At 41.4% G+C, this 12,643-nt stretch overlaps 2 protein-coding genes across 2 annotated transcripts; one reads left to right on the forward strand and one right to left on the reverse strand.

The window, feature by feature from the left end:
- Positions 1-568: 568 nt before the first annotated feature.
- On the reverse strand, positions 569-11,110 carry LOC125011732 (outer dense fiber protein 2-like). Its single transcript, XM_047591012.1, has 18 exons — positions 11,033-11,110; positions 10,318-10,437; positions 9,929-10,039; positions 9,274-9,413; positions 8,857-8,986; positions 8,644-8,775; positions 8,492-8,566; positions 8,321-8,392; positions 8,124-8,240; positions 6,042-6,233; positions 4,855-4,964; positions 3,174-3,309; positions 2,968-3,078; positions 2,629-2,892; positions 1,982-2,082; positions 1,722-1,884; positions 1,080-1,205; positions 569-1,000 (listed from the first exon to the last, which is right to left on the reverse strand). The coding sequence occupies exons 2-18, from the start codon at positions 10,420-10,422 to the stop codon at positions 854-856; spliced, it is 2,232 nt and encodes a 743-aa protein (XP_047446968.1). The 5' UTR covers positions 10,423-10,437; positions 11,033-11,110; the 3' UTR covers positions 569-853.
- Positions 11,111-11,149: 39 nt separating this feature from the next.
- Positions 11,150-12,631, forward strand: si:ch211-51h9.7 (uncharacterized protein LOC558400 homolog). Its single transcript, XM_047591015.1, has 2 exons — positions 11,150-11,850; positions 12,402-12,631. The coding sequence occupies exons 1-2, from the start codon at positions 11,421-11,423 to the stop codon at positions 12,557-12,559; spliced, it is 588 nt and encodes a 195-aa protein (XP_047446971.1). The 5' UTR covers positions 11,150-11,420; the 3' UTR covers positions 12,560-12,631.
- Positions 12,632-12,643: the final 12 nt, after the last annotated feature.

The raw sequence follows: 12,643 nt of genomic DNA on the forward strand, positions 1-12,643 counted from the left end.
GCCTGTGAACAGATGGTTTTAACCTTACTTGCTTTCGGTTTGGAGATTTAAAATAGTATTACATTATAAAATTGAATTGTGTGCAATAATAATAATGTTTCATATGCCACTGGTAATACATCTTATTTTAATTCAATTACATTTTATTTAAGTCTGAAGGCGACGGTGACAAGGAAAAACTCCCGACGAAACCTTCAGCAGAACCAAGCTCATACGGAGGGACCCATCTCCCTAAGGCCAGACAGGTAGAAAAAACAAGAGAGAGAACAGAAGGAGGAACAAGATAAACATACCTACATCTGTCATAGATACATACATCTGACTAAAGCAAACATGTAGAATCTGATGATACAGATACAAGATGCAACTGATGATGTTACATGACTTGTGGCAAGTTATTTTATGAATTCAATTTTATGTAATCTAGACTGCTGCAAACACCACAAATGTTAATAATATAGGTAAACATTACTTTTGGTGTGCCATGTGTGACACTGAAGCACAACAACTTAAATATCACTTGTCTTAGATGATTTTTAAGTTTGCAAATGACCAAACAAGACAGAAATAAATTTAGCTTGTCTCTTTATTAGGGTGTAAAGACACAGATGTTAAATATTAGAGACTTAAACCTGTCAGATCTATTATCTCTTCAGTCAGAATAACATGAATGTTTTCAAATTCAAATGGCAAAAAAGCCCTTCAAGATAAAGAACTGTGAAGAAAGTAGTTTATTCATTAAAAGAATATAAATTCAGTTAACTAAAGTTAAGTTTTATTTTTACAGACTGCATAAAACTCTCAAGGCAAAAGCAGGTCAATACATCATTAAATGGTAGCTGGAGCTCTGCGGTCAGCTCGCCAGCATAGAGTCCCCAAACACATTTCCGTATGAGGTTTTGAGAAAATGAACGTAGTTGTGCAGACTGCGGTTGGTGGAGTCCGACTGCTCCAGTCTGTCCTTCATGTTCTGCAGCTGACTTTTGAAACGACGCTCCATCTGGAAAACAAAACCTCTTCAGACGAACGCCTAAAAATAAGTCAAGACGGCATCTGAAGTCCTTTGAGGAGCAACCTACCTCCTCCTTGCTTCGATGTACTTGGCTCAGCTCTGTTTTGGCTTGGCTCAGCTGGCTGTGCAGGTCCAAGGCTCTGGACTGAGACGCTTTTTCTTTGGCCAGAACTCTCTGCATGCTACTGTCCACCTATAGGTGTTAAAGTCAGGTGCCCAACGAAGTCAGGTTTCATCTGCATTTTTAATTAATTGAAAAGTGACTTTGAGGTTCCAAAAGGCACTTATAAATAAAATGTATGATTATTAATAATATTTTTATTATGATCATGTCAACCATGTCAGGGTATGTTTATGACCAGACATTCATCTGTAATTGGAGGAATCTGTTTAATGGTAGTCCAATAATGTATTAATGTCCAGAGTCTCTAGTCTCAAAGTGTGAAGAAATATCACCCCTGTTCACACCTGCACATTAATGCTTCATTAGAAAAGAAATTCCTCCATCTACAAGTCTGGTCATTCCTGTGAGTTTCTGATGGCCAATGCCTACAGATGTTTCTATTCAAACCCCAGCTCCCCACTAGTCGTTTAAACAGAAGACTTGGATGGAACATCCTTGAGACACTCAACAAGTCGCTGCTCTTGTTTTTTAGCTTTGCCCTTTGGATAGTTGTTTAGTTTGAGTGTGGATGCTCATGTTTCAGACCTGTCTCTGAGCATCATCCAGGGTCTGCTGCAGCTGTATGGACAGGACGCCGCACTCATGAGTCTTCTCCTCCAGCTGCTGCTGAATGCTGTGGATGCTGGCTTCCTTTAAGGCAAGAGCCTGAGACATCTCCTTGTTTTCTGCCTTTAAGATGTCCAGCCTCCTACATCAAACAGATCCACTGTCATATATGCAATCCATGTCTGCATAAAAGAAGAGATATACCAACAATCTTTCATGCGAGTCTGTTCCTGTGCTACCTCTCAGTGCTGTGAATTTTCTCTTTGAGGGCGCTGTTTTCCTCCTGCAGCAGCAGGTTCCTGTGCTGAAACGTCTCCAGCTGAGTGGACTGTTGTTCCACCTGCAGAGGACCACAAACAATGTAACATGCCAACAATGGTATAAACACAAGCATTTCAATTCAGTAATTTCTCCATTATCAAATGATCATTAATTATTTTATTTTACATTATTTTATTTTGACTCTTATTCCTATGTCTGGTTCCTATGTCTGGTTCACATATGTTTTTTGTTATCCTGAGACTCTTGGACAAAACAATTTCCCTTCGGGGATCAATAAATGATCTTAAATCTTGAATCTTGAATTGAAAAAGAGGAAGATATGACTTTATAAACCTTAATGTGACCTCTGCTCTTAGGCCCCATTCAGACATTCCATTAATATTCGACCTGATTGGTCCAGTCACAAGTGTCCAGCTTTAAGTACCTGTGGTCCCACCTAGAATTAAAATATGTATCGTCCCCAGCCGGCACCTGAGCCATAGTCAGCCATAATTAGTGGCAGCTTTTCATTTTCAAAATATTTGGCCTGGAACATTTTTCTTGGATACCAGTCTTTTTATGAACATAAATGTTCATGATTCCACAAAAATTATATTGTTGTCACCTTGTGTCTGACTTCAGCGAGAGCTGAGTTATTCTCCATGTTCCTCCTCTCGTGGCTGTCGGCCTCTTGCTGGGCGTCTCGGAGCTGCTGCTCCGTCCTCCTCAGTCTGTCAGGCAGCACCTCCAGCTCTCTGAGTCGACCCAGCAGTTCCTGCCTCACCTTCTCCCTCTCCATCTCCAAGCTCAACTTCACCTCCCGCGTCTCCTTGTGCACCACCTCCAGCTTCAGGCAGTGCTGCTCCGCTTCCAGACGAGCCTGTTGGACCTGCACCGGAGAGGTTCAGCACCGTTATATTTCTGTGTCAGGTTTGTTTGTTTATCAATGAGAGACTAACATTACCTTCTTCTTGTATTTCTCCACCAAGCTTTCATACTTTTTGATTGCTGATTTCAGGTGACGAGCTTCAGAGTGAAGTCCGTGGAGTTTCTCCTCAGATGACTTCAGCTCAGTCTACATGTTAGGTACATTTATGGTCAATGGAATTACATCAAAGTCAAAACACATTTCCTTCAGTCGGCGGAAGTTACAGAATTTCAAACAGGCACCTTCAGCCTTTGGTTATCCAGCTTGTTAGAGGTGTTTTCAGCACTGAGATGTTCAAGCTGATCCCGGAGCTTTTCCCTCTCTGTGTGACTCATCTCCTCCACTGAATGAAGGCGAGACCTCAGCTCTGCCACCTGACTGAGATAGAAACACACCCGCTTTGTACATGACAAAAGTATCAAAAGATCACAACTCAGGGAACAAATATGAGCTCCACAATCATAATCACATAGGCAACGCACGACCACACATGCAGTTCATCTTATTCCAGAACCTTATGTCTCCCCCTTCTGGTTGAAGTGTATGTTGCAGCAGAACAAACAGGAGAATCAGCTGTTAAGATTCTACAACTGGCAGGTGAAGATGTGTTAGAAGAAGGAAGGATTTGAAAGAGTGTGACAGGGACCAAACTGTGTTGGCTAGATAACTGCACCAGAACTCCAAATTCTCAGGATTTCCAGGTTTTTAGTGGTCAGTACTTATCAAGAGTGGTCCAAGGAAAGACAATGAACCAAACACAAGAACCACACACAAGGTTATACGAGACCAAGGATCATAGTGCGAGGCCGATGCAACAGATCGGCTACTGGAGCACAAACTTCTGAAAAGGTTCATGAAGGACCTGACAGATAGGAGTGACAACACACAGTGGATCACAGTTTATTTTGTTTGGGGATGTGTAGCTGCAGGTCAGTCAAGGTGTCCATGCTGACTGCTGGGCAGCTGTGGCTTAACATGTAGTGTCCATGAACATGCCCCAAAGTGTCCTTCAGCAAGAAAGTCAACCACCAGTCCCTCCCAGTGTGCTAGACACTCTACCATATAAATGTGAGTTTGAGTGAGCGAATGTGTATGTGTCACTGAAAAGCAGTGATCAATAGTTAAAAAACTGCTTGAAAAAGAGACCATTTATCATTTACCATGCATGCCACCAATGAGAGCTCCTACAGTGGACACATGAGGATCAGAAGTGGACCGTGGAGACAGAAGAAGAAGGTGGTTTGGTCTGATTATTAATGAAAAAGGCAAAGCGGCAGAGGCAGTTTGATGCTTTGGTCAATGTTTTGCTGGAAGACCATTGTTCCTTCCATTCATGTGGTGGTTCGATCCCCGGTGTGTGCCATATGCCGAGGCGTCCTTGCAACCCAGCGGAAGTGGCACAGGTGTGTGAATGTGTGTGTGAATGGGTGGATGTGTCTCTGACTGTAAAAGCACTTTGAGTAGCTTTGAGTAGGTAGAGAAGCGCTATATAAAAACAAGACCATTTACCGTTTACTACGTCCACCCTTTCATCCCTGATGGTCACTTTCCCTGGTTCAGAAAGGGTTTGAGGAACAGTAACAACAAGTTCAAGGGAGGTTGAATTGACCTCTAAATTCCCCAGATCTCAATCCAATGCTGCATCGGTGGAATGTTCTGGGTACAAATAAGTCTGATCCATGGAGGCCTCCACCTCTTATTTAGTCTTGGTGACAGACACCACATCACACCTTCAGAGGTCTAGAATTGTCTATGCCTTAACAAATCAGCACTGTTTTGACATCAAAAGTGGTGGTCAAAATATTATGGCAGATCCATGTTTATTATTTATTTCTCTATACTTATCTCACTATTTTCTGTAGTGTTCAACTGTGTGAATATTACATCAAAAGATGGAGCTAGCCCGAACATGAGTGCACTTACAGTTTGAGAGCAGAGACTTCCTCTTCCAGCTGTCCTCTCGCAGCTGCCTCTTTCGAGTGGCGGAGACACCAATCACTGGACGTGGATAGAGCCTGAGACAGCTGGGACTCCTTCAAGATAAAACACATTGTCTCCTGGTTATTTGTGAGTGGCAGCATATCACCAGTAGCTCCGAGAAGGTTACCTTTTTAGTTTATTCTTAGTGTGTTATTGGTTACTTTTTGCTGACTTGACCTGGTGTTTTTTTGTGTTCTGTTTTTTTCTTTTTATGGTGCTTTTATTTCGTTTATTTGACTGGGGCGTCCGTTGCTGCATTCAAGAGAGCAACTGCTAGTGCTGTCCGTGCCCCCTGTGCTGTCCGGAAACAGTCCTGAGTTTCTTGTTCAGAACTTCAGAACTTCAGAAGGGCCAGGGATGTGCTGGAGCAAAAGTGAAAGAGCGGAGAAGGAGGTTGAGGCCGGCGGGGACATTTGTGCTCACGGGGAACGAGAAGTCCCTGGCAGACGAGACGGACGAACTGTGTGTGCTTGTTGAGACCCAGAGGGAGTGTGCCGTGAGCAGTGTTTGATGGAGACCTGGCTGCATGCATGCATGTGGGTCATTAAAGTCTGCCTAAAGTCTTGCTTATTCATTATCTTAATGAGGACCAATACTTTATTTTAAGAAGGTGAAAAGAATTTTTTTTTTCCTGCTTTTAAACCTTTCATCGCATTCTCAGTGGATCAGATGTTTGCATGCACTTCATTAATATTTCGTTAATAATTCGTTAATTTTAGTCCATTCCTCCTGAAGGCCTCCTCGCACGCAAATTTTGTGATGCCACTCCACTGAAGTGTGTCTTTTCCGGAGTTTTATAATGGCTGCATGTAAACTTAGATAAACAGTTAAACAAACTCACACAACTTGTCTGTGCTTTAGTCTGCTGTATGTACTGTACTGTAGAGGCTCTCCCAAAATGTGACCTTACAGTGGATTTTTGCCAGAGGCTTTCCTTTGAATCCAATTTGCATAAAAGCTGTGGGTCACGCAAAAGGAATGATGAGTTGTTAATGTAATGTTTCCATACCGTCACCTCCTTTAGCTTTCTATTTCCATTGCTTCAGCAAGAGTAATAAAAGATTGTTAAAACACTGAGGACGATAATATGTCATATTACATCTTTACTGTCTGTCCCTCTGAACACAGACCTTCTCCTGAAGTTTCTCTTGAAGCTGCCTGGCAGACCCCTCAGCTAGCTCGGCCTGCTGGGTGAGCAGGGCCAGAGTTTCCTGGTCTTGTTTCTTGTCCTCCTCGTCCTCCCTCTGCTGCTTCAACACCTGCAGCTCCTCCTGCAAAGTCTGGAGTTCCTCTTGCTGCTGCTTGTAGCTCTGCTGCATCCACTATCCCCCGCAAAAAAAATATATAAAAAAGAAGCGTTCACAAAAACAGGCTTAAAGGTGAATAAACTTACCTCTTAGATGAATTTGCACTTTTTCAATTTTCAGAATATTAAATAGCAGGAACAATGCTGATCAAACAAACAAAAACATGTGCATATTAGCTGTGTAGTAGTTTTTCTATAAAGGTGTGAAAAAGTGTTTCAATCTTAAACATTTCTGCATAAAAATGACTCAAAACAGCAGATTTTCACACATGTCCTGAAAGCAGTCAATGAGAACACAATCAAACAAATGACTGAACTATTACACTTGCATTTGTTTTAGTTTTTCTTATTCTTAACACAGCTGTCTTTGCATACTGTTTTTAAAAGCTGATGTGCCATACCAGTTTACTATTCTATATCAATGTCACTTTCATTCACCACTGCACTAATTACATTCATTCGTGCGCTACAGTGTGCTAAACTGTATTTCGTTGCCGGACACTGATAACAGAACTGACAATTCTTATTCTTAAGGAAAATGAGCCAATATTTCTTATGTGCAAGGTGCAAAAGTAAGTGAAAGGTCAGGCAGAACACCTCCCGTGTGGCTGTTCACTGTGATGACACACACTATGTCCTCTGGTCTGCCACCTGATGAGGGACAACAATGACCTGGCCTCCAGAGGAGGTGGAGCATCTGGTTGATACAACAGCCTGATTCTGAACGTGGACAAAACCATGTTCCACTTCTCATCAACAGCATGGCTGTGGAGGGGATCAGCAGCATTAAGCTGGGGAGGGAGTGTACATCACTGACAACCTCACCTGGACTGAGAACCATTGCATCACTTGTCAACCGGGAACAGCAGCGTCTAAACTTCTTGCGCAGGATGAGAGCCCACCTGCTCCCACCCATCCTCACTACATTCTACTAAAGCACCATAAAAAGATTATTGACTAACTGCATCTCTGAGTGGTGAGAAGGCTGCAGCACCTTCGACTGGAAGAATGTGAGGACAGTGGTGAGGGAGAAGCTCATTGAAACCTCTCTACCCTCCAACCACAGAACAATTTATGACGACTTGTCTGTCTTGTCCACATGATGTGGAGAAAAATGGAGCTAACCTGTAATCGTAGAAGAGCACTTAATTTTGCATTTTAGAGATATGTAATAATATTTACGTTTCGTTTGTGATTTGGCTCTTTGGTACATTCAGGACTTTTTATTTAGTGCTTTTCATTTACTAGTAGCACTTTGGTAGCAATTCACTGTTTAGAAATGTGCTTTATGATTAGATTCCCATCAAAACATATCCAAGTTACATTTAGAGCAGTATAATTTAAAATGATATAGTCTCAGCTTTAATTGGAGGGAATTAAGTACAAACTGGGGGGAATATGTCAGAACTACAACCAACAGCCTGAAAACTACAGCTTGTTTTCATGGACTCAGCAGCTGTTTTGGGGACGGATGTGAGATATTCCTTCATGATTCCATATTAATTAAGCATGTAAAAGGTCTGGAGCTACTGTGAACTACCTACATGCAAAGCAAAAAAACTCAAATTAAACCAGAGAGTCTGCACATTATATAACTAGAACTGTAACTTCATTGTGTACACAACATACATGGATTTAATTGTATATAGTATGTACAATGTGGTTCTTGTTTGCAGTGGTCCCACGTTCAAATCTTTGATGAGATTCCATTTTAGTTATGACATGACAGTAAAGTTACGAAAATGGAGGGTTAATGTCAAAATATACTGACCATGACTGAATTTATAAAAAACAGAAAGGGAACCTATCAGGGGGTGAATATCAATTCAAAACATTGGTTATATATATGAAAGGTGTGATTGCTGTCCTCTCCAAAGATAAAAGGAGCTGTTTTCTGTACACAGACCTGAATCTGAGCTGCCAGATGGGCCTTTTCAGCTTCTGCATGGTTTAGCTGAGACTGCAGATGGTTTTGGGTTGACTCCAGGATCCTTGAAAGTTCATCCGTCGTCTTGATGTTGTCCTGGAATTGCAGAGGAACGCTGAGGATGAGGGGGGGTTGAAAATGCCACAGATTTTTGTTTTAACAAAGACATGACAAACCTTTTCAAATTCCAAGTGCTCAGAAAGTTTTGTGGCTTCTTTCTCTTTGTTGGTGAGTTTGGCCAAAAGTCGCTGTCAAAAGAGAAGTGAAAGGAGAACATAACGTCTGATCCAATATGATGATGATATAATATGAATAGGAGATAAAAACCAGCAGTGGTAAATACTCACAATATTCTCTGCTTCACTGTCAGCCAGTCTCTTCTTCAAGCAATCTTTCTGCTCCAACCACACCAGAAATTCTCTCTGTTGGTAGAGTAGAAGTCACAAGTGAATTATTGTAGACTAACTCTTGCTTTCCAATTTTGTTTTACTTTGTGTACCTGGTGTTGACTCCACTCCCTGAGTTGCTCTCGAAGGCTGCGATTGGTGTTATCAAACATTTCAACCTTCTCCAGCAGCAGGTCCTGCTGCCGTCCCAGTGAGACTGCATGCATTTTAGAAAGTCTCTTGTCCTAAAAAACATAAATGAATTAAAACAAATTCTTCCAGCTGCAGTCTAGATCCTCCTGACCCACAGTGGGTGCATATTTTACCTTAGCAAGGCTGTCAACAGTTTGCTTCAGGACCGTCAGCTGATTAGCTACAGCTACACCATCGATTTCCACTTCTACAAGTGCCCTCAAGAGCACATCCGTGTGTCTGTGTTGACCCAGAGAATCCGACCTATAAAGAAACAAATCTACTAAAATTAAGCTGTTGTTATATCCTTTGAATTGAAATCAAAACGCAACTCAGTAAGTCCAAATGATCGTCTTTCTTTTAGTATTTATGAGTGCTTTTAACACTGCTTGATTGACACTGTTACAGTATGTTAACACTGTTAATATTTTATTTGATTTTGAAGGTACTGACTACAAAACTTAAGTGAGGAGGACGTGTCATTGTTTACATTTATTGTTATTTTGAACACTAATATGAGAAATCAGTACAAGTATTTGTTATTTTCTTACTTCTTCAAACGCTGAATGCCTTCCTGCTCTCTAAGCAGGACACTGAGGTTATTGGATGCTGCAGCCAAATCATCATCCCTCTCTGCCGCATCAGTTTCATGTCTGATCCCACTTTCCGACTGGTGATGCACTCTGCTCGTCTGATCGTTAAGACACAACACAATTTATGTAGGCAGGACGCATCTAGACATAATACTGAATTAGGAAAGGAAAAAAGAAAACTGCTGTTTCATTGGAGAAAATTAGAGCACTGACATCCTTTAAATGTCTGGAACATGGTTGTCTGCTTATTGAAATCAAAAACATTCATGAACCTGTCAGTGGATGGATATATCAAGGTGCAAGGGAACATTCTGTCCTAAAAGCTGATGTTATAAGTAGGGAAATGTTGAAGTGGAAGGAACTGAAAGACTTTGATAAGGACCAAGTTGTCATGGCAAGATGACAAGTCAGAGTATCTCCAGAACTGCGGCTCTTCTGCATTGTTCTTTGTCAGCAGCAAAAAAACAAGAAACAAGAAAGAAAAAGGAAGAAACCACAGAGCCGTCACTTCTGTTGGAGGAGCAAATCCCTTCCTCTCCACTGTTAAATTAATTTCCTGGTATATTACGTGATTTTGGTGGCTAATAGGGAGACAAACACAGTTTAAAGAGACCTTGTAGGAGCCCTCGTCTCTTCGTGAGGACAGTTTTCCTGGAGGAATCCACGGCGTCCGCACCTTTGGCCTCTCTTTAACTCCCTTCACTTGGGCATCTTTGGTTCGATTCTTCAGATTCAACGGACAAAACCAAGATAAAACACATACAGACTTATTGAAGCATCCTTCTTCTCTTTATGTGTTAATCTGCTAACCTTTTTTAACAGTAGGTTTTAAAGATTTGTTTTGGTAAACAAAACATAAGCAAGTGCAAGTCTTTAGCTATAAATCATTGAACTACGCTTTCAGTTTTTTTAAAAAAAATGTGATCAGCACAAACTATTGAAAGTAACCAATGAAAATGTCAAAATATAGTAAATAAATATTAAATAACAAAATTTGGTAACCTGAGGGGTTTTGCTGGGACTCCTTCTCATATGAACGTGTACAGGTGTGCTCCCCGGTACGTGGACGTGGACCGGAGGAGGTGGCGGTGAATCTCGGGTTTTCATTCTTTCCAGAAGTTACTACGACATTCAGATGGAGTAAACCCTCAATAGAGATTTAAATAAACGAATGTTGAGAGCCTATGTCGCTTTATTATCCCGCTACACGACATTTTCCAAGATAAATCTCGACTTTTGTCTGCGGACAGGACAGTTTCTTTGGTTTGACAAACGACTCTCCTGATTGGCTCGTTTCAATATCTCGCTTTTTGATTGGCGGAGGCTTGTTTCGGTAAGCGTTGCCCGTGGCAACGATTGAAAATAACGTACGATATTTAAGGTGCGTTCAAATTACGTCGGAAGATCAATAATCACAAGAATTTAATTACATTTGAATTGCTATATATTTGCAGCAAGCCGGATAAAAATAACCCGCTCCAGTATGCTTATTTGAGTGTCACGTAAATGTCAAGCGATAAATCTGATAGCTGTTCGATTATTTGTTCGTAGTGACTGTATAAATGATCATACACAATTTTCCCATTATGCCAGACGTAACTAGATTTTAAGCATACACCCTGAATGCATCGTAAAACCAACTGTTTGGCATTAAACGATACAATCTCCTTATAATATTACAGTTTTTATTCAATTTCAATGACTTATAACCGCCTACCTTTAAAGTGATTACCCCTAAAAGCAATATGAAACCCGAGAATGAAGAATGTTATGCAACTATTGTGCTCAAATGTGCGCAGTTTGAGTAGGAAATGGTTGGGATGACTGCATTTCCTGTTTTCGATGGCACTTCCGGAATATCAACTTTACAGTTTAAGCTAGCACTGAAGTTCATTAATCACAATAGTGCTGACTATTTGAATATTGAGTTAACGTGTGTTATTGATTAATGGGATGTATTTCGGAGTGGTATTCGATTTCTAAAACGACACCAGTCGAGTATTGCTCGATGCAGCGCCTGGGCTAAAAACAAGCTGCTTGGAATTTGAGCTAGCTCGTTATTAGCATAGCTTGTGGAAAGGCTTCCATGTGCGTGCGAGGCAGCAATGAGATGTAAGCGGAGCCTGCGGCTGCTCGTAAAGCAGCTGGAGAGTTTGACAGTGCACTACATCTCCTTTGTAATGCTGTTTTATGCCGCCGCATACCAGCCTGCTGAGTCGTGTGCGGCTACTGTGGGAAGTGGTGCTAGCACCGACACCCTGATCCTGTGCAGGGCTTGCGGACACGAACTGGCTGTCGGCGCGGATATCCACTTCGTCCCCAGCCGGCTGGCGCTGTCCAGCCGCAACGACACGCTGGTCGGGGGCCGAAGGGTCAACGTCCAGCTTTTCCAGAACCCTCATGGGCACCAGTTCGAAGTGATCACGTTCAGAAAAGCGGATGTTACCCAGCACTGGCCAGCGGACAAACGTTTTTCTTGGTTCCCGGGGTTCTCGTGGACCGTGGCCACCTGTCCCCGGTGTAAAAGTCATTTAGGTGGGTACATCTGTAGTAAAGGGAGGCCTTTTAACAATCAAGAAGTGAGATATCACAGAGCACATTTTCAGTCATCCCTGGCGAGGTCTGTCTGTGCACAGATAAAACACACACACACAAAAATCCCTGAAACTGTACAGCAGTTTCAATGTTAGTTCCTATTTTTGCCACTAAAAATATACTGCAAAAACTTTCTACATACATTAAAACCTTGAAAAATAAAAAATACTGTCAAAACAGTTAAAAAGACATCGTTATAAATTACTAAGCTAATGTAATTATATAACTTGTTTAACTATTTTCTTTAAATCATTGTAAAGTAGATTTTAGGCTCTCAATTATAATAGTGCTTATTGTTGTATAGACAAATCAATAAACCAAGTCAGAATAAAAATGAAAATATTTAAAACTACCCATGTCTCTGCTTGTAGCTATACTACATTTTATTATAGTCAGTTATAATTTTGTCTCATTTGTTTCAATCCATGTGCTATCTTTGATTATTGACCGTTTCTGCATCAGGGATGCTGATTTCTTGTCTCTTGTTCCAGGTTGGGCCTTCCAGCCCAGTGACTGGCCAGCAGAGCCAATAACTAAAACCAAATTTGAGGAGTCGGAGCAGACCTTCTTGGCTTTAATAACTCATCAACTTCTAACAGAGGAGTTTGCCTCAAGCCTGCTGATTACTCCAAAATCGTTCATCAGTTAATGGACTTGTACCATTAACCCAGGTGCCTTTGCTGCTGGAAAAAAATTTTTGAAATAAAATTCTTTGCACCCACTTGGTTTGAAG

Source organism: Mugil cephalus, chromosome 8, assembly GCF_022458985.1.
Source record: "Mugil cephalus isolate CIBA_MC_2020 chromosome 8, CIBA_Mcephalus_1.1, whole genome shotgun sequence".
Taxonomy (NCBI): domain Eukaryota; kingdom Metazoa; phylum Chordata; class Actinopteri; order Mugiliformes; family Mugilidae; genus Mugil; species Mugil cephalus.

Excerpts from the sequence above, each read along its gene's own strand:
- LOC125011732 (XM_047591012.1), bottom strand. The coding sequence starts at position 10,422 with ATGAAAACCCGAGATTCACCGCCACCTCCTCCGGTCCACGTCCACGTA. Across the intron at positions 10,040-10,317 it reads GTCCCAGCAAAACCCCTCAG|AATCGAACCAAAGATGCCCA; the intron begins GTTACCAAATTT and ends TTGAATCTGAAG. Across the intron at positions 8,567-8,643 it reads GGGAGTGGAGTCAACACCAG|AGAGAATTTCTGGTGTGGTT; the intron begins GTACACAAAGTA and ends CTCTACCAACAG.
- si:ch211-51h9.7 (XM_047591015.1), top strand. The coding sequence starts at position 11,421 with ATGAGATGTAAGCGGAGCCTGCGGCTGCTCGTAAAGCAGCTGGAGAGT. Across the intron at positions 11,851-12,401 it reads CCGGTGTAAAAGTCATTTAG|GTTGGGCCTTCCAGCCCAGT; the intron begins GTGGGTACATCT and ends CTCTTGTTCCAG.